The following is a 19,582-nucleotide window of genomic DNA, read 5'->3' as shown; positions in this document are numbered from 1 at the left end:
TGCTCTCATGACTAGATATTTCAGCATTCCTGATATTGTGAAGATTGTTGACTCACCCAACTTCTCTCTTTGTTCCAATTTTGTTGATCTGTTTTTATCTATTACATAAAATCAAAAGAAAGCTTAAACATCAGAAAAGAAGACCCATTCATCGTTCTCTTGGTTAGACTGGAAGTAAAATCAGCACAGGACCAATATTATGTTGCAATGTTATTCCCGCTCATCACAACCTGCTGTGTATAATCTCCCTACATAATTTTAAGTATACTTTTAAATGTCTGAAATCAATTTGATATGTCAGTTTTTCTCCCATTAAATCTTTGTAAATTTTCCTTGGTGCATAAATTTAGTTTACATAAAAAAATATGTATTGTACAACAATCAGTCGGTCCTCCGGGAACCTGTGGCCAGTCTTTTCTAGTCTAATGGAATTAATGGAATCTTTTTAGTCAAGACATTCAGCTACATGTGGGGACATACAGTGGAATGAAATGGCATGCCTTGCAGGACCACTGTGCTACATACTTAGACATAAATATATAAATATACCAGGTATAAACCAGGTGTACTATAAATAATCTAACTGTACATATAATTAATCTATTTATCTTTAAAATTAACAGAGCAAGAATGCTGTGTGTGAAGCACCTGGTCCAGAGTAAGTGGATGGTCGTGTGCTGGAATAAAACGCCAGTCCCGCGTCGCTGAAAACACCCATACTATCCCGGCCTCCTCCTGCGGTGCAGCCCATGTCTCCCTGACCCACGGCCTCCCACACCTGAATGAAGGAGTCATGATTATCCATGAATCTCCTGGAGAAAACCAGTTGTTTGACTTGCATTTATGAAGAGAAATGTGTATTGTAAATGACCTTTCTCTGCGTCAGGCGGTTTTTACTCAGCAGAAAGATGGCATTATCCACAGCCACCAGGCTAACCTTTGCTCCAGGGTCACCCTTCACTTGAAATTTAAACCTTCTGCCTGGTGAGTACGAATTGAGTTTTTCTCCATCCACTGGTCCTAAACTGAGCTAAAACCATCACAATTAAGCAGCAAGAATTACATTGATGTATCATATCTGTGCAAGTATAACTAAGTATAACACTATATCAAGCAACACTGTTTTACTAGATACTTTACAAAATACTATGCAAAATACTGTACTTTTTTCCAATAGGGAAACTGATTTTTAAATGTTTAAATAAACCTTTACTTATAAACCTCTAAATACAGACCTGAAGTTGTTCAATGGATGTTATATGCACTTGTTGATGCCATCTGTTCACATTATTTAGACTTAAATTCTTGGTGAAAACTATATTAATATAATGTATATACACATGTATGTAGAGACAGTGTTGGGGAAGGTTACTTTTAAAAGTAATGCATTACAATATTGTGTTACTCCCTAAAAAAGTAATGAATTGCGTTACTTAGTTACTTTTTGTGAAAAGTAATGCATTACATTACGTTTTCATTACTTTTGATCATCTGGGCTGGGCCTGCTTGTTTGTTTTTTAATAACAAAAAAAAAAGTTATATTTCTGTCAAATGTTAAGGGCCTTTTCCACCAAACGTGAAATGAATAAGCCTCAGGCCGAAGGAAATGCATATTTATGTCTGTACAGTAGAGGGCGCCTCTCAAGCAAACCTTTCAGCTGTGCTGCTCTTCTGGATTGAAGAATAGGATACAGGAGAAGAAAGTTCAACACTCTTATTTCTAAATCTAACCTAAATTAATTTTTTGTTTTTAGTATGGTTAAATTAGATCATTGAAGGTCAGCGGCAAAGACACTGGTTAATAAAGTGAGATGAAATACATAAAGTATATCTGTAATTTAATAAAGTAAATTATTACAGGTTTGTAAAATTCTGAAATTGCATTTCACTGTTTTTATTCATTTGGAAGAATATTTTTGTGCAAGTGGGATGAGAAAATGCATGTTCACATTTAGTCTAGAATAACCATCATGTTCACACAGCACACTTCACTTTATTTCTCTAAACATGGGAACAGGAGAGCTGTCAGTCAATAAATGTGAAAAAAGTAACTTGAATAACTTATTTGAAAAAGTAAGATGATTTTGTTGTAAATTGAAAAAGCAATGCATTAATTTACTAGTTACTTGAGAAAGTAATCTGATTACGTAACTCAAGTTACTTGTAATGCATTACCCCCAACAATGTGTATATATGTATAGATAGATGGATCATCTTGTATCTTGTCTTTCCGATTTTCAAATATTTTTTGCTCCAAATAAAAGTTTGTAATTATGTACTATTAGGCACTATTGCACTCTACTATGAATAGGCTATATATATTCTTCATAGTTTTTAGATTAAAACTTACTGAGCCTACACACTGATTCTCCACATCCACAAACACTGAGTCTGCCACCACTCCTGCATGTAGTCGCCATGGCAAAACATAGTACGCCACCAGCCTGAATGAAGGTAACATCTCTGTGGTAACTAGTAATGGAATATTTGTGTCAGTTTGGCATACATCTACCCTAGAAGCTGTTATTATTTTCCCTTTGTTCATTACCTAAGAGAGAGAGAGAGAGAGAGAGAGAGAGCATTGTTTACATATAGACTGCTGTACTGCAATCATGTATAGTGCTTCCCAAAATGTCCAACACTCACAACATATGTCAGCTGCTTCACAAGCTTTCTGTGTTCTGGCGAGGCTGTTTTGATGTACAATTTGATGTTAAGACTGTTGCCCACCACCACCACTTGATTGTCGCCCACTGAGATGTGCAGGTAGTTCTTACTGTAGCCGTCAAAACCTAAATATGGCTCCAGAGTCATCTCCTGTACAGCCTGATTTGCTGCATTCAAACCAGGAAGTGCTGTTTCTACCTGCAAATGTATGGACATATTTACCAAAATAAGACACACATATATAAAAAAAGGTCTTAATTGTCAGCTATGGTTCCACAAAAAACCTGTCTGTAATGATCCTTTCCACTGCACAAAAAGTTCTTTATAACAGTTTCTTTAGATTATTAAAATATTCTTGGATCTAAGAAGAAGTGGCTCTTTTAAGAGCTGTTCACCGAAAAGTTCTTTGGAGAATCAAACATGGTTCTTCTGTGGCATCACTGTGAAACGTCTCGGTTACTTATGTAACCTTAGTTCCCTGAAGAGGGAACGAGACGTTGCGTCGAGATATTGACGCTTTGGGAACGCAACGCGTGATGTCGTCATGAAGCACATGTGAAATCCGTCCAATGGCGTGACGAGACGTCAGAGGCGGGTGACGTCACGACCAGGAAACTATAAAGCACACTCAAACAAAGCAGCGCTAGCTTCAAGAGTCTGAAGTAGTCGCTGACAAGCATGCAGGAAGTATGGCAGGGCGACGCAACGTCTCGTTCCCTCTTCAGGGAACTAAGGTTACATAAGTAACTGAGACGTTCCCTTTCAAGGGAACTCGCGTTGCGTCGAGATATTGACGCTTTGGGAACGTATATACCCACGCAGCCATATTGACCAATGCCTGTCTAATGTGACTCGTCAGCACTAGACAGAACCCTGGCCCCAGGAGTGGAGCCAAGGTCAAGGTCATAAAACCTGACGAATGTATGTGGTGAGGACCAGCCTGCCGCATCACAAACGTCTTGTAAGGATACTCCTGAAAGCAGAGCCTTAGAAGCCGCCATACTCCTAGTGGAGTGGGCCCGGACTGCCAAAGGGGAAGGAAGCCCGGCCGACTCATACGCAAGTGAGATAGCCTCAACTACCCACTTACTCATTCTCTGCTTAGACGCTGGGGCCCCAACACTAGGGGACCCAAAACATACGAACAACTGCTCTGACTTACGCCCCAGGGCAGTTCTGTGTACATAAGTGTCTAATGCCCGAACAGGACAAAGCAGATTGAAGCGTTCCTGGTCTGAATCCCTAAAAGGGGGAGGACAGAAGGCTTGCAGTACAATGGGTCTGGCCACATTAGTGGGGACCTTAGGGACGTACCCAGGTCTGGGATAAAGGAAAGCTTTAACCATACCAGGTGAAAATTCCAAGCACGACGGAGACACCGAAAGAGCTTGCAAATCCCCAATTCTCTTGAGAGAAGAAATAGCGAGGAGGAAAAGAGTTTTTAAAGTGACAAACTTAATTGGCACCTCCTCAATAGGCTCAAAGGGAGCTAGGGAAAGGCCCTGGAGCACCACGGCCAAATCCCACGCCGGAACCCTCGAGCGTACCGCAGGCCTCAGTCTCAGAGTGCCACGAAGGAAGCGGGTGATCAGAGGGTCCCTCCCCAGTGATACCCCAGCCAAAGGTACATGGTAAGCCGCAATGGCCGCCACATAAACTTTAAGGGTGGAGGGAGATAACCCTGCAGAGAACTTCTCCTGCAAAAATTCGAGAACTGAACCAACAGGACAGATAACTGGGTCCAACTGACGAACAGTACACCAAGCAGTGAAAAGCTTCCATTTCAGCGCATATAACTTCCTCGTGGAGGGAGCCCTAGAATGAAGAATGGTACTAACAACCTCGGCTGAAAGACCAGAGTCTATGAGCTGAGCCCCCTCAGAGGCCAAGCCCACAGGCTCCAAAGTTCTGGGCGAGGGTGAAATATTGAGCCCCCCGCCTGAGACAGGAGATCCCTCCTGATCGGAATCTTCCAAGGAGAGCCATCGAGAAGGGATATTAGGTCTGAGAACCATACTCTGCCCGGCCAACAAGGGGCTATCAAGATGAGCCGGACCTGGTCCTGGCGAACTCTTTCCAGGACTCCCGGGAGCAGAGCGATCGGGGGAAAAGCGTACAGACGAAGCCTCGGCCACGTCTGTACCATGGCATCCAGCCCTAGAGGAGCTGGATGCGTGAGGGAGAACCAAAGTGGACAGTGAGACGTCTCCCGAGACGCAAACAAGTTCACCTGAGCCTTTCCAAATACCCCCCAAATTTGTTCCACCACCTGGGGATGGAGCCTCCATTCCCCCGGCCTCAGCCCCTGCCTCGACAGGACATCTGCTCCGATATTCTGGACCCCCGGAATATAGGCTGCACGAAGTGACAACAATTTCCCTTGGGACCACAGGAGAATTTGGTGAGCCAGTTTGTAAAGCTGGCGAGAACGCAAACCCCCCTGATGATTTATGTAGGCAACCACCGATGTGTTGTCTGACCGGACAAGAACATGGTGGCCCCTGAGGTCTGGGAGAAAATTCTTGAGAGCCAGAAAAACAGCCATCATCTCCAGGCAGTTGATGTGCCAGGAGAGGTGATGTCTGCTCCACAGACCCTGAGTTGAGCGTCCATCCAGGATCGCTCCCCAACCCGTGAGGGAAGCATCTGTCGTTAGCATCTTGCGACGACAAGGAGCTCCCAACACCGGGCCTTGGGATAGAAACCAGGGTTTCTTCCACATGTCGAGGGCACGTAAGCATCGCCGCGTGACCTTGATCATGCGAAAAGGATTCCCCCTCGGAGAGAACCCCCTGGTTCTGAGCCACCACTGTAGGGGTCTCATGTACAGCAGGCCAAACGGAATCACGTTGGACGCTGCTGCCATCAGCCCCAATAGTCTCTGAAACTGTTTCACAGTGAGTGACTGGCCTAGCTTCATTCGGTTTACGGTACAAAGGATCGATTCTATACGAGCAGGCGAAAGACGCGCCTGCATCGTTACTGAGTCCCAAACCACGCCCAAAAAAGTGGTCCTCTGAACCGGAGAAAGCACACTCTTTTTGGCGTTTAACCTGAGCCCCAACTTTCCCATGTGAGCGAGGACGACATCTCGATGCCGAATCGCTAACTGCTGTGATTGCGCTAATATTAGCCAATCGTCGATATAGTTGAGGATGCGAATTCCCTGAAGACGAAGAGGTGCCAGGGCTGCATCCATACATTTGGTGAAAGTGCGGGGTGAAAGTGCTAGGCCGAACGGAAGAACCCGATACTGGTAAGCTTTGCCCCCAAAAGCGAACCTTAGGAACTTCCAGTGATGTGGAAGGATGGAGATGTGGAAGTACGCGTCTTTGAGATCGATCGTGACAAACCAGTCCTCGGACCTGATTTGTGACACGATTTGTCGTAAAGTCAACATTTTGAATTTGAGCTTCATCACTGACTGGTTCAGCAGACGCAGATCCAAAATGGGACGCAACCCCCCATCCTTTTTTGGAACTATGAAGTACCGGCTGTAAAAGCCGCTCTCTCTGTTGGCTGGGAGTACATATTCTATGGCCCCCTTTTCCAAGATTGAGTCTTTGGAACTGGTCCAAATGTGCTCCATATGACCAGAGCAACTGCTAATAATTCGGGACCCACTACTGTGGGAAGGACCCCCATAAACCTGGGCGGGCGAGACCCGAACTGAATGGCATAACCTCTTTCGATTGTACGCAGGACCCATTGAGAAATATTTGGCAGTAGTTTCCACGCTGTCAGATATTCTACTAAGGGAACCAGTCTCTCGAGACTGGCCTCTGGTGTAATTTGAACAATCAATTCGGTGCCCTGAAGCGGCGCACCGGCAGGGGGCACCAGAATTGACTGTTCTGAGACCCTCCTCAGAGGGAGCGAGCACCCCAGTGCCGCTACGTTTCCGGGCGGACACATGGATAAATGCTCTCTGGGAACCACTGCGCCCTGAAACACACGAGGTGGCAGGGTTAGCAGAACGGCCCCCTGAGGGCACTGAAGGGAACTGGGCACCGTAAGAGGAGGTGTACACCATTTCCCTCCAGAGGGGGCTGCCCTCAGAGTCCTGATACTCGTGGCGTCAGGACTTCTTCGCCGCAGCCTTCTTGGCGATAATGACATTCCTCAGATCTGTCCTACCCCTTGAAGGTTGCGGCTGAGCACGACCACCCGACCCCCCGTATCTTTGAGGAGGAGCACGGGTAGTGACGCTCTGTTTTTGAGTGGCACGGTGTTGCTGTGAGGAGCTGGCTTTTGATGTTTGGGGCTACTGGTGTTGCTGAGCAGCCCCGGGGATATGAGATCTACGGGGGAGGAGCTTCTGGAACGCCGCCGCTTGCTTATTAGCTTCCTGAAACCTCTCGGCGACAGTGTTGACGGCGTCGCCGAAAAGGCCAGGGGGCGCAAGCGGGGCGTCCATAAGGAAGTTTTTATCTTTATCCTTGATGGAACTAAGATTCAGCCATAGGTGTCTCTCCGTGGCCACTAGAGCTGCCATAGCGCGGCCTACAGATTTGGCCATTTCTTTGGTGGCACGGAGAGATAAATCTGCAGCCCGACGTAGCTCATCGACTACGTCGGGCGAAATGCCCCCGTTCTCATCAATATCCCCCAATAATTCAGCCTGGTAGGCTTGCAGCACGCCCATGGTGTGAAGACATGCTGCCGCCTGACCAGAAGCTGTATAAGCTTTGCCCACCAAACCAGATGTGACTCTGACTGGTTTAGTGGGCAGCGTCGGGGCCTTTAGGGACTATGCTGACTGTGGAGAAAGATAGCTTGCGAGCGTCTCCTCCACTTTAGGCATCGCCCCATAACCGTGCTCTTTAAGCCCCGTTATCGATGCATAGTGCGTGGTCTGAGCACTATGCACACGATACGAGGCTGGTTTCTTCCAAGATCTCGACACCTCGGTGTGGAGATCTGGAAAAAACGGGAGACCCCGACGCGGAGGCTGTGCTCGCGAGGGCAGGAAGCGTTCATCTAATTTGCTTTTGGGACGAACGTCCTGCCTTTCTGCTGGCCAGTCAAGATTTAATCTAGCAACAGCGCGAGTAACAACCTCCACCAACTCCTCATAAGCCGGAGAGTGGGATGGCGAGTCCACACTCTCCGCTGCATCGATGCTCTCCACATCCAACTCCTCAGAGCTGTACGCTTCGAGCACCGGTGCCTGATCCAGTGTGGAAGGAACCGCAGAGCGTGCTTCCAAACACTGAGAAAAGGCACTGGATCTATCAGGTAAAGGCTGAGATAAGGCAGCGCCCGTCTCAAACCCCTCTGATAAATCCATTTGCGACCCCCAAGATCTAGACCGACGCTGTGCCTCGGCAACAGCGGGACCCGAACCCTGAGGACCGCGAGCCTGAGCGCCCTCCTCAAAGAGTGCCAGGCGGGAGCGGAGCGTCCGTAAAGGAAGCAGCTCACAATGCTCACAGCCAGCACCCTCGAGTGCTGACCGTGCATGCTCCGCTCCCAAACAAGCAACACAAAGACCATGTGTGTCCCCACTCGTAATAAAACGTGGAGCAGGGATGAACACACGGTCTGAACTGCTGATCCGCCATAATAAAGATATATATAGATATATAGAGAGTCACAAACAACACCAAATAAGACAAACGAGTCACATAAAGCGCTACTGAAGACACAGAAGCTAGCGCTGCTTTGTTTGAGTGTGCTTTATAGTTTCCTGGTCGTGACGTCACCCGCCTCTGACGTCTCGTCACGCCATTGGACGGATTTCACATGTGCTTCATGACGACATCACGCGTTGCGTTCCCAAAGCGTCAATATCTCGACGCAACGCGAGTTCCCTTGAAAAGGAACCCCCTTTTGTAAAACTCATCTTAAGAGTGTATACTAGTCCTGTCTTAAATGCCTATGTGGAGTCATGGAGTCAAGGACCTTAACTTAAAATCTAACTTTGAATGAGTTTCTGTGGTGTTCAATGTACCTTCAACATTTGATTCTTGTCTTCATCAGGCATGTTGATGGAGACCCTGATAGTGCCTCTGTGTGTTTGAATTGGTTTTTGAAGGAAGTTGAGTTTAACAGGGATATTGGGGGCTGGAGATCCATCTTGGTTACTCACTGTAACCTAAGCAAAAAATAAATAATTCTCCTCTAATATTTCACTTAAAGAATAAATGCAAACATAGATAAAGCAGTAAATGTCAGCATTTCAAACTTACCACTATGCCTAGCGGAAGGCCTGGTTTGAAATACTTGGGTGTGTCCCTGATGGAGAGCACGTAGGGTGACATCACTATTTTAATGCCGGATTTCTCTGCTTCCACAAGGTCACTACCTGAGAAGAAAGTCTTAAGACATTACAAAAACACAGCCCAAAACAATAAAAAAAAAAACTATGGACAGGCTATAGTTTCAGTGCCATGAGTGGGCCTTGGGGGGCCTGGCCAGTATATACCACTTTACAAACTACTTTTGTAGGCTGAACTAATCCAAACAGTAATATTTAAAACTCTAAGAACATCTAGTGGATTTAAACAGCACTGCAGTCTCTGCTCTCTGTATTCGGAAGAATTTCATCAACATTCTCTGCCAGCTTGCCTAGTCCTTACCCTGCTGCTAAACATTATTCTAACACACTTTATATCAGGTATTAAAAAGGGCCATTTTATTACACGTATGCAGTTCCATTTCAGAAGGTGATAGAGAACTATAATAACTAAATAAACATGCTAGTATCAAAAGCCATAAGGATTAGAATTTGTGTGTATTGCATTGTCATTTTAAGCTTTGTTACACCATTTCCTAAACGCCATTTGACACTTAAATAACGCCTCCTGGTATTTAATGCATGCAATGCTCCACCATGTCACATCATGCATATTAATTTTGTCATTTTTTTGTCATTCATTTTGCCGTTATTTTGTATGAGCACTTGGCTTTGTTTTGTTTGTTTCTGTATGCCATGTGCCACCTCTGTTACCTGATTATTTGTTCATTTACCTCACCTACTCTCCCTTGTTATCCTCCCATTTGCTTTCCTGTTTATTCTCCACATGTTCTTTGTCTTGTGCCAGATTGATGTTGAATATACCCATGTCCTGTCAGTTCCTGTTGTGTCCTACCCTGTAGGAGTGTTAGTCCCCTTCGGTGTTATTTTTTGTTGTGTTTTTATTTCTTATTTAGTAAAAGAGCCTATTTTACTCAGTGATTAAGTCCTCATGCTTCATTCAACACAAACCTGACAATCACTAATTATTAAAATAAAATCTTAATTGTTGGCCAAAACAAGCTTGCCATGCATGACAAAGAAGTCAATTGAAAAAGAACAAATTTAAATATTGAAGAGACAAGAATTATTGGACCCACTTTATATTAAGTGGCCTTAACTACTATGTACTTACATTTAAATTAATCATTTGATACAATGCACTTATTGTGTACATACATGTTTTAACATTGTACTTATATTTTAAAAACACCTGCATGTAATTACATCTGTAATTAATTTCTGTAATTACATTCATAATTACACTGTTGACCCATCCCTTACACCTTAACCCTACCCTTAAACGTACCCATACCACCAAACCTGTCCCTAACCTTACCCATATCCACCTCAATAGCTGCAAAAGTGTTTTGCAATTCAATATGAACTCAATAAGTACATTGTACTTAGTTTTTGATGTTAGTACATAGTAGTGAAGGCCACCTAATATAAAGTGGGACCGAATTATCCTCATGTTAGTTTTCTAAATATGTAATACATAATTTTGCCTCATATCAAGGCTAATGATTTGCCCACCTGAGCCAGTCATTACTGATGCTTTGACGTACACAGAATATCCCAGTAGGCTGCTGGCGTTCTTCATCTCCGCCATAGTTAAACTAACTTTTCCTCCATTCAACTGCAAATAAACAGGTGAATCTGTAGTACCAAATAATACATTACTTTTTTCCTTATACTCACACATCTCACTCTTTCACTTACGTCGTTCAGTTGCTTCAAAGAAGTGATTCCCCTTTTCTGACCATTCATGTCAATACCAAACAGCACATATGCAACACCTCGCACTTGTTCGCCGTTAAGATACCTGGGAAGAACACATAGTGATTCTTATCATTTTTAAGTTTTGAATATTGTACATTTACATGATTGACTGTCTCACCATGCTGTCTGTAGTGAAGGGCTACCTGAAGCAGTTAGGGTAGAGTTTAAAGTTAAAGAACATAGAGTTTAAAGAATAAAGTTTTAAGAACATCCACAGGTAAATCCTAGTACAAGAGAGCAAAGCAACAATGTAACCATAGACGAGACCCGGCAAACTAAAAGTGAACACAAATGAACTTGAAAACAAGGATAATTAAACTTGGTAAACACATGAACTGAATGATGAAATCAATGTGTAACTACGGTAACAAACTAGGCAGTTACAAATGATGCAAATGAAAGTCCAAACAGGAGTCATATGTGACATTACACCCCTCCTGGAAAGTCGTGACCTCATGCTGGCAAATGAATGGAGGAGGAGGTTCAGGTGGAGGATGAGAGTCTAAGAGAGAGACCAAAAAAAAAAAAAAAAAAAAAATCCAGGGTGGTGGAGGTGGTGTGATCCAGGAAATGGCCTTCAGTAGGAATGGAAGGCGATCCAGGCAATAGCTAGAACTGCAGGTCTGATGGAGAAGATTCTGATTCAGGTGGGATCAAAGCAGGCAGAGAAACCTCTTCTCCAAATGAAAAACAACTGTTCATTAAATCCAGTGGATACCTCACTATCAGTGGCAGGAGAGTGGGCGGGGCTCACTTCCATACCCTCGTACTCCACCAGGACTCCCAAGGCAATGGATGGTAAAGCCAACTCGCACACTTGGTCAGACTCTCACAGCTCAGGCCCTGAGGCAATGTTCTGCTCCAACTGGCACTGGCTCAAACATCGCGGCAGAGGTGGACTCATTGTCTGCGGTGGGCTCGTGCTGCAGCTCCTCGCAGTGGGATGGAATCTGGCTCGACACTGGGTTGGGAGCGGGGCTAATATTGTAGTCAGCTGGTTCAATGGTCAGTGATGATCCATAGGATGCCAGCACCTACTCCACATAATCAACAAAGCTCTCCAGAGGCTCTTTTGTGATAGCATTGAGGCTGGCATGTAGAATCGTGCAGAGGCAGTCATCTGGGAAGTTTGATAGATGTGAGGTTTCCTTGCTCAAGGCATCACAGCAAAACAGAAGGATTGTCCATGGTTAAAAAAAAAAAAAATCAATAATTTCTGGATCGGGTCTTCTGTCACAAGTTGTGTAATATTAAGAACAAATAAGAAGGGTCAAGTTCAAAACAGTTTAATAATATCCACAGGTAAATCCAAGTACAAGAGAGCAAAGCAACACAACATAGCCATAGACAAGACCAGACCATCTAAAGATGAACACAAATAAACGTATATGCAACTGCAAACAAGGATAATTAAACACACATACACCTGAACTGAACTAAATGGCGAAATCAAATCTGTAACTATGGTAACAAACTAGGCAGGCACAAACAGTGCAAAAGATAAATAAAGTCCAAACAGAAGTGATATGTCACAGTTTTATTTGGAAATGAAATCTGCAATGAAAGATGTGATTTTAAATTGCCATTACACCACTGCTCACAAAGAGAAGTATGAAAGATACACCGGTGATGACAGAGTTGCATTTACCTCAGATTTCAAAAGTAAAAAAATACATAGTCAACAAAACCTTATATATTTTTAAAAATGCTATTTTTTTCATAAGTACTTTTTAAACTCAGCACGTGCATCAGTTGTTTGTCATTCACATATTGTTGGCAGGTGTAAAATCCATAATATTCATTACATTATCCTCTGTATTACGTTACAGAAAACAACAGTTGTCCTGTCTGTTCTGTTCACACAGAATGGCATCGCCGCAAATGCAGTTGCAAGTCTTGAAAATGTACGTGTGTGTGAGTTGGTTTACCGAATGTGGTAGTTATTGTTGTAAACTCCCATATATACAAGTAATTGTTAAAAATATAAATAAATAAAAAAAATATGTGCAGCCTGTGTGTTTATGCACCTCTGACTGTTTGTATTTGCCGATGCTGTATTTGTTCTGCTTATATTGTATTTGTTTTGTTTTGTATTTTACTTATATGACGTGGTGTGAATAACCACCTCCATTTGGTATTATATTTGATCTTCTTAGGTGTTTTTGTGTTTTCAGTGTTCTTGGTAAATAACTGAATATCTGTCTCTGGTGTTTTCTTTTTTCGTATTTTGGTTTAATTGTACTATAGTTTTGTAGTATGGTATAGTATTAAGTATTATAATTATTATTGCTCCAATTATTATTGGTGCTTTTGCTGATAAAGCTAACTCACCTGCCACTGGTAATCTTGGTCTCCTTATGCAGTTTTTGTGTCTTATGTGTGCATATTCTCAGGTCATACGATATTTGCTGTGTTGAAAACCCTATAACACTTGTGATGTTTCTGGTCAAAAATGACCGGCATGCAAAAAAATTGCTTATAAATCTCTTATGCTACATTATCACCAAATATTGGATTTTTTTGTCAACTTGTCTGTTTCAATTAGGACAGGTTTTGTATTTATTTTTTTTGAACTGATCAATCATGGGCCTTTGGTTTTTGAGTGAAAAAATGCATTATTTGTAGATAAAAAAAATAAATAACAGTTTAAACAACAACTTTTTCTGTAGTTTTGCTTACTTTTGAACTTGAAGCACTTTTTGAGAAGAAAGTAATTAAATCAACCATCATTTGTAACACTGAAGTGATTTGTGTAAGACTCATCATACAAACCTCAACAATGGTGGCAATCAAAAAATAATTCAGCTGCATAATTTATGTGTGCTGCAAAGCATGCTGGAAGCCATGAATGTGTTTTGTATGCTGGCATGAAGCATGTCACCATTGTTGTTTTTATATGCCAAATGTTGATGTATGTGAGTGTATAAATGGCACAAAACATGTTTTAAACAGAAAGATAACAGTGTTATTTATACATTCACAGACATCAACAACCTGGTTAGTAATAAGGGAAGCTTTTTTTTTTTTTAACTTCAGATAATTTAATCTAAGGCTCTGGTTGAAGAAAGTCATAGTTTATGTTCTTATTTCTCTTTCTTTCAGTGCTTGTTCACAGCAGGTGTTTGAATGATTGAAAGAATGTTTCAGGAACATCAGCTAACCTTTAAACTAACTTTTAAATAACATTCTATTAACATTAAGGAAACTGTGCCCGGTTGCATAAAGCACCTTAAGTTTTTCCCTTAAGTATGACACTTAAGGCATGATTTCCGCTTAACTAAGGGAATGACTTAAGGGTGTTGTATATAATCCCTTAACTGTTCTCTTAGGTAGGGGAACTATTAAGTGTTTCATGACAGCAACCCAGGTTTTGCTGTTATAAAATCTACTGTTGCCATGGACATGTTATTTGTTAATACCAATCGCAACATGTTTTAACAGAAAACAACATAAGATGGATAAGGAAAACAAAAAAGAATACCAAATATGAAAAACGACCAGACGAGAAACTCAAATTGATAGTTTACTCAGAATTACGATTTCTGCCATCATTCACTCACCCTAATGTCGTTCCAAACCCATATGATGTTCATACATATTTGAATAACAAATAAAGATATTATTAATATTCTCTCATAATTTATGTCCATTCATTGAAAGACATCCATATGAATAAGACTGTTTCGGAAGCTCAAAAGTACGCGCAAGCGTAAGAACCAAAGAGGTTTGTTTTTGCACGTAATGCACGCACGTTTGCGCTTCCGTTGACCATATGTGCTACATATGTAATTTCATCAATATTTATATGATTAAAAGCCTAAATTACAATTTTTTTTTTTTTTTTTTATCAGATAAATGGTCATGTCTCATTAGAAGACTTGGATTGAACCTGCTCACTCCATGTAACGCTTAAGGTGAAGTTTTTCGAACCTTATGTTATACTTGGGGAAATGCTTTATGCAACTGGGCCCTGGATATTTTTATGTTCTTGGAATTTTACAAAATTAAGTTGAGAGAACGTTTGAGGAACATCATACCTTTTAAAACACATTCCTCTAACATAAAGAAAATGTCCCTTTGTCAAGAAAATGTCAATTCCCTGAAGAGGGAACAAGATGCTGAGTCAAAACGCTGTGAGAATGCCTCTATGTGATTGCATCGTGAAGCATGTATGTAATTAGTCCAATGGTGTGATGGAACATCATAGGCAGGTGATGTCATCGACCAGGAAACTGAAGCATACCCAGACTAAACAGTGTTAGCTTCTGATAGGCTAAAACAAGTCATGCATATATCATATGTATATCATAAGTCATCATTAACTGAGAAATTCCCTTTCGAGGGAACTTGCACTGCGTCGCAACACTGTTGGAATGCTATACCCATGCAAGTGCCTGTCCGGGTGAAATCGTATGCGCACACTAAGACGAGAGCACCCGCGCCCCTGGAGTGGAACCAAGGTCAAGGTCATAGAAACCTCACGAATGTGTGCGCCGAGGACCAGCCAGCCACATCACAAACATCTTGGTAAAAATCTCCTGACAGTAATGCTTTAGAAGCAGCCTTACTCCTGGTAGAGTGGACCCGTACAGCCAAAGGTGAAGGCTGACCAGCCGACTCATAAGGAAGTGAGATAGCCTCGACCACCCACTTGCTTATTCTCTGCTTAGATGCAGAGAACCCCTTCCTGGGTGAACCAAAACAAACAAACAGTTGTTCAGACTTTCTCCACAGGGCAGCTCTTTGGACATAAGCATTTAAAGCCCAAACTGGGCAGAGCAGATATAGTTTCTCTTGGTCTGACATCCTGAAAGGAGGAGGACATAAGGCCTGCAGTACGATAGATTATTACATTATATTATTAGTAGGAACCTTCTGAACATACCAGACTTTACCATACCAGGCACAAATTCCAGACATGAGGGAAAAACAGAGGGCTTGAATGTCTCCAGTTCTTTTGAGAGACAAGGTAACGAGTGAGAAATTTCTCAGAAACTTGCCCAATAGGCTCAAAGAGAGCCAAATAAAGGCATTATAATACAATGGCCAGGTTCCAGGCCCTCAAAGTACGATGAAGGAAATAGGTCATTAGAGCCTGTCTCCCAAAAGACACCAGCCAAAGGAGTGTGGTAATCTGCTAAGGCCGCCACATACACCTTTATTGTGGAGGGGGATAACCCTGCTGAGAATCGCTCCTGCTGGAACTCCAGCACTGCACCCACTGGGCAGTTAACTGGGTCCAAATGATTTCTGTACCAAGCTCTGGAGTGGAGAATGGTTGACAGTTGAGAGATGAGCTGGGCCCCCTCAGATTCCAAGCCACAGCTCTGGATGGGGATAAAGAACCAACCCCTTCGCCTGAGAAAGAAGGTCCCTCCTGATCAGAATCTCCAGAGGATAGCCTTCAAGGAGAGACACAAGTTCTGAGAACCATACTCGGGCTGGCCAGTACAGGGTTATTAGCAGAAGAATAACCCCATCCTGGTGAATTCTCTCCAGAACTCCCAGGAGCAGAGCGATCAGGGGAAAAGCGTAGAGACATAGCCTCAGCCATGACTGTACCATAGCGTCTAGCCCAAGAGGAGCTGGATGAGTAAGGGAGAACCACAGTGGACAGTGTGTTGTCTCTAGATATCCGAACAGATCTACTTTCGCTCATCTGAACTTCAAACTCCCAACTTCAAAATACTGCAGAACTGGGGGGTTTCAGTCTTGTGAAAGCCTCCTCATGAGTCTCATGCCAGCACCACTCTGAATCCAGATTAAGCAACTGTCTCAAAGGACCAGTGATGTCACTGTATTAGGGAATATGTTTTGACATGTAATTTGTCATGCCCAGAAACTGCTGTAATGCTTGTTTGTCCTGAGTTGTTGGCATGTCACATCCTGCTTTAGTTTTTTTCAGGGTCAGGTTTGACATAATCTGCAGTTAGCAAGTGACCAACGTATTGGACCGAATTGACTTTGAATCTGCATTTGTCAGGGTTGAGTTTCATGTTGATGGTGCAAATTTTGTTCTGTACCTTTCATGAGCACTCATTGTGTGCTTCATGCGTCCAGCCCCAAATAAGGTTGTTGTCAACTACAATTTCACAAGCCTGTCCAGCAAACAGCTGCTCCATCGATCTCTGAAAGACCTCACTGCCTTTTGAGATTCCATATGGTATCCTCAATAACCTGTAATGGCCAAACGGAGACATGAATGTGGTTAATTTGGATGAGACATCATCAAGGGGAATTTGCCAAAATCTGCATTTGGCATCCAGAGTGGTAAACACTTTAGCACCAGGCATATCTGCAATGATCTGTTTAATTGTTTTTAGGGGATGCCTAGGTTTGAGGATGGCTTTGTTAAGATGTACTGGATCTATGCAAATCCTGACTGACCCATCTTTTTTCTTTGCTGCCACCATGGCTGATATCCATTCCATTACCACAGTTACAGGTGTTATCATGCCCAGTTCAGTCATGCGAACCAATTCTGCTTTCACTTTTTCTTTCATTGCCATTGGTATTTTTCGGGGTGAACAAATTACCCGGCTCACGGTGTTATCCAGTCTCAGATGATATACAACTGGAAGGCTGCCAATGACTTCACAATGAAAAAGATCTCTGTATTCACATACCTCAGGTGCTTAAGTCAAGTCAAGTCAAGTCACCTTTATTTATATAGCGCTTTTTACAATGCAGATTGTGTCAAAGCAGCTTTACATTGATAATTGAGAGCATTTTTCATTGAGAGCATATGTCATAGTTTAGATATATTTTTAAGATGGAAGAATGCGGTTTTACAGATGCTAGTAACATGGCCTTCAAATGAAAGATTGTCATCAAAGAGCATACCCAGACGTATCATGTGTACATCAGGCCCCAGCTGGATAAGTCCCATAGCGATGCTATCCTGTAAACCGAGAAGAGGTTTCACATCCCGATTGGCCGTGGATGCACTGCAAAACTGCCGTTCCCACAGTGTTGATTGTCTCTCATACATAAGCCACGCGATTGACTTTCTCTGTTGTGTTGATAGGGATGGTGTGATTGGCATTATTCATCATCCGTTTGGATATCACATTACATTTGGCGCCCATATCAACTTTTACATTCAATTAAAGCTCTCACCCTTCTGATTGGTGAACTCAACTGGGTTACAGAAAAAGTGTCCTGCACATTATCCTCATAACCTCTGTGCATTTAGCTCATGTATTCTACCCTTTTGCTGGACCCTGGGCTGGTGGAATGTTTTAAAACCAACTGGCTGTGCAGGTGCTGACCTGCAGCATCTAGCTAAGTGGTTTAGTTTACCACAGTTGTTGCAGAGTTTGTTGTATGCATGCAAATGTATGCATAGCACTTACATTTTTCTGAAGAATGCTGTCTATGACAGTTCGAGCAATTCGTTTTTTGCAGAGCACATACTTCTGTCTTTTCTCAGCTGCTTCATACTCCTTTCTGACTGTTCAGGTAGCAGACATATGTAAACAGTGTAAGAATTAACTCAATCAGTTATAACCCAAAGGTAATTAAATTACAGTGAATAAGAACCAAATTAACTGTAAATGGTTCAGAATTAATATTTAACACTTTATCAATTGTTCGATCACCGAAAAATTGAGGTTACGGTATTTTACCAATTCTTGACAAAATATTATCCTGTGGCCATTGGTAATAATATAAAGTTATGATTAAAGATATGAGCAGGTAGCAAAATCTAGAAAGTTCAAGGCAGTAATTTGGCAAGCACAGCACAAGACACTTGTATACATGAAAAATCAAATGAGACTTTATTGAACTAATCTAGTTTGTGCCTTAAACTTGTAATTTTGACATGCATTCTCTGTAAAGCTGCTTTGAAACGATATGTATTGTGAAAAGCACTATACAAATAAATGTGAATTGAATTGAATTGAATTGAATTAATACACACACACAAATTTGAAGAACACAAACACATTCATTGATACAGTTACAGGGAAATTGTGAGATTGTTATCGGGAGGTGAATGAAGTCCCCAATTGTCTAGCTTTGACAATATTCTTTGACTGTAACCTGAGAGAATGAATATATACTAGCAATTCAACCACAGTTTAATTTGCTTTAAAAAAAACTGCACCAGCTCAGCAAAATTAGGAGACCTGTGTTACCTGTTTGGATGCTCCTGTAAGTGTTCCTTTCGTGACGGAGTTGAATGAATCTTTGCGGTGCTGTTCAAGAGTTCTGAAGAATGGCGTTCCGTGGGGAAATAGTTGGCTTTTCAGGAAATGGAATCTCCGTTAAGTGGTTGCAGGGTTACGCGTTGCAGCATGGATTTCGCTCGCAGTCTTGAGGAGTTCTTGGAACTAAATACCTTGAGCGAGTCTTCTTCTGCAAAGTTCGACGAAGGTTCTTGCAGGGTGTTTAAGTGAGTTCTTGAAGAGGTTTCGCTTGCAGGCAGGATGATGGTCTGCTGACTCAGTCCAAGGTGAAGAAGCACAAGCAAAGGCAAAAGCCATGAACAATGCTTGGTACTGGGTTTTGAACGGTTTGTTGATTCCACATTTGTTGCTGAATACAGTGTAGTGACACTTTTGTGTTTATGAACAACTGAAAAAAGCACAAATGTCAGGGCATGTCAAAACTTCTCCAGGCCCCAAATCAGCCTCAGACTCCAGAGGGTTAAACTGACAACTTTAGATTTGAATCCATGGCGGAGGAAGTAGTTCTGCACAAAAGAGGGTTTTTAAGACACTCCATTGTATTTATTTATGTACACACTCGTGCCGTCGAACTGTTGCATAAACACAATATCACACTTGTAGCCATGTGATATGGCTGTATATTTTGCCAGGGCCGGCACGTGCCTATTAGCTAGTGCAGCTAGTGGTTGCGTGCTGATTTATTTATTTATTTATTTTTTTA

General features: G+C 42.4%; 1 protein-coding gene across 1 annotated transcript in view; it reads right to left on the bottom strand.

Moving 5' to 3' along the window:
* LOC125248623 (complement C3-like) overlaps positions 1-19,582 on the bottom strand; it is a 66,815-nt gene that overhangs the window by 29,763 nt on the left and 17,470 nt on the right. Inside the window, 9 exon segments of the mRNA XM_048160664.1 lie at positions 57-98; positions 649-778; positions 872-1,030; positions 2,351-2,548; positions 2,647-2,865; positions 8,621-8,764; positions 8,859-8,974; positions 10,442-10,544; positions 10,628-10,730. Coding sequence (XP_048016621.1) covers positions 57-98; positions 649-778; positions 872-1,030; positions 2,351-2,548; positions 2,647-2,865; positions 8,621-8,764; positions 8,859-8,974; positions 10,442-10,544; positions 10,628-10,730 — 1,214 coding nt within the window.

Source organism: Megalobrama amblycephala, linkage group LG1 (assembly GCF_018812025.1).
Source record: "Megalobrama amblycephala isolate DHTTF-2021 linkage group LG1, ASM1881202v1, whole genome shotgun sequence".
In the NCBI taxonomy this organism is placed as follows: Eukaryota; Metazoa; Chordata; class Actinopteri; order Cypriniformes; family Xenocyprididae; genus Megalobrama; species Megalobrama amblycephala.
This window is presented reverse-complemented; position numbering and strand designations above follow the sequence as displayed.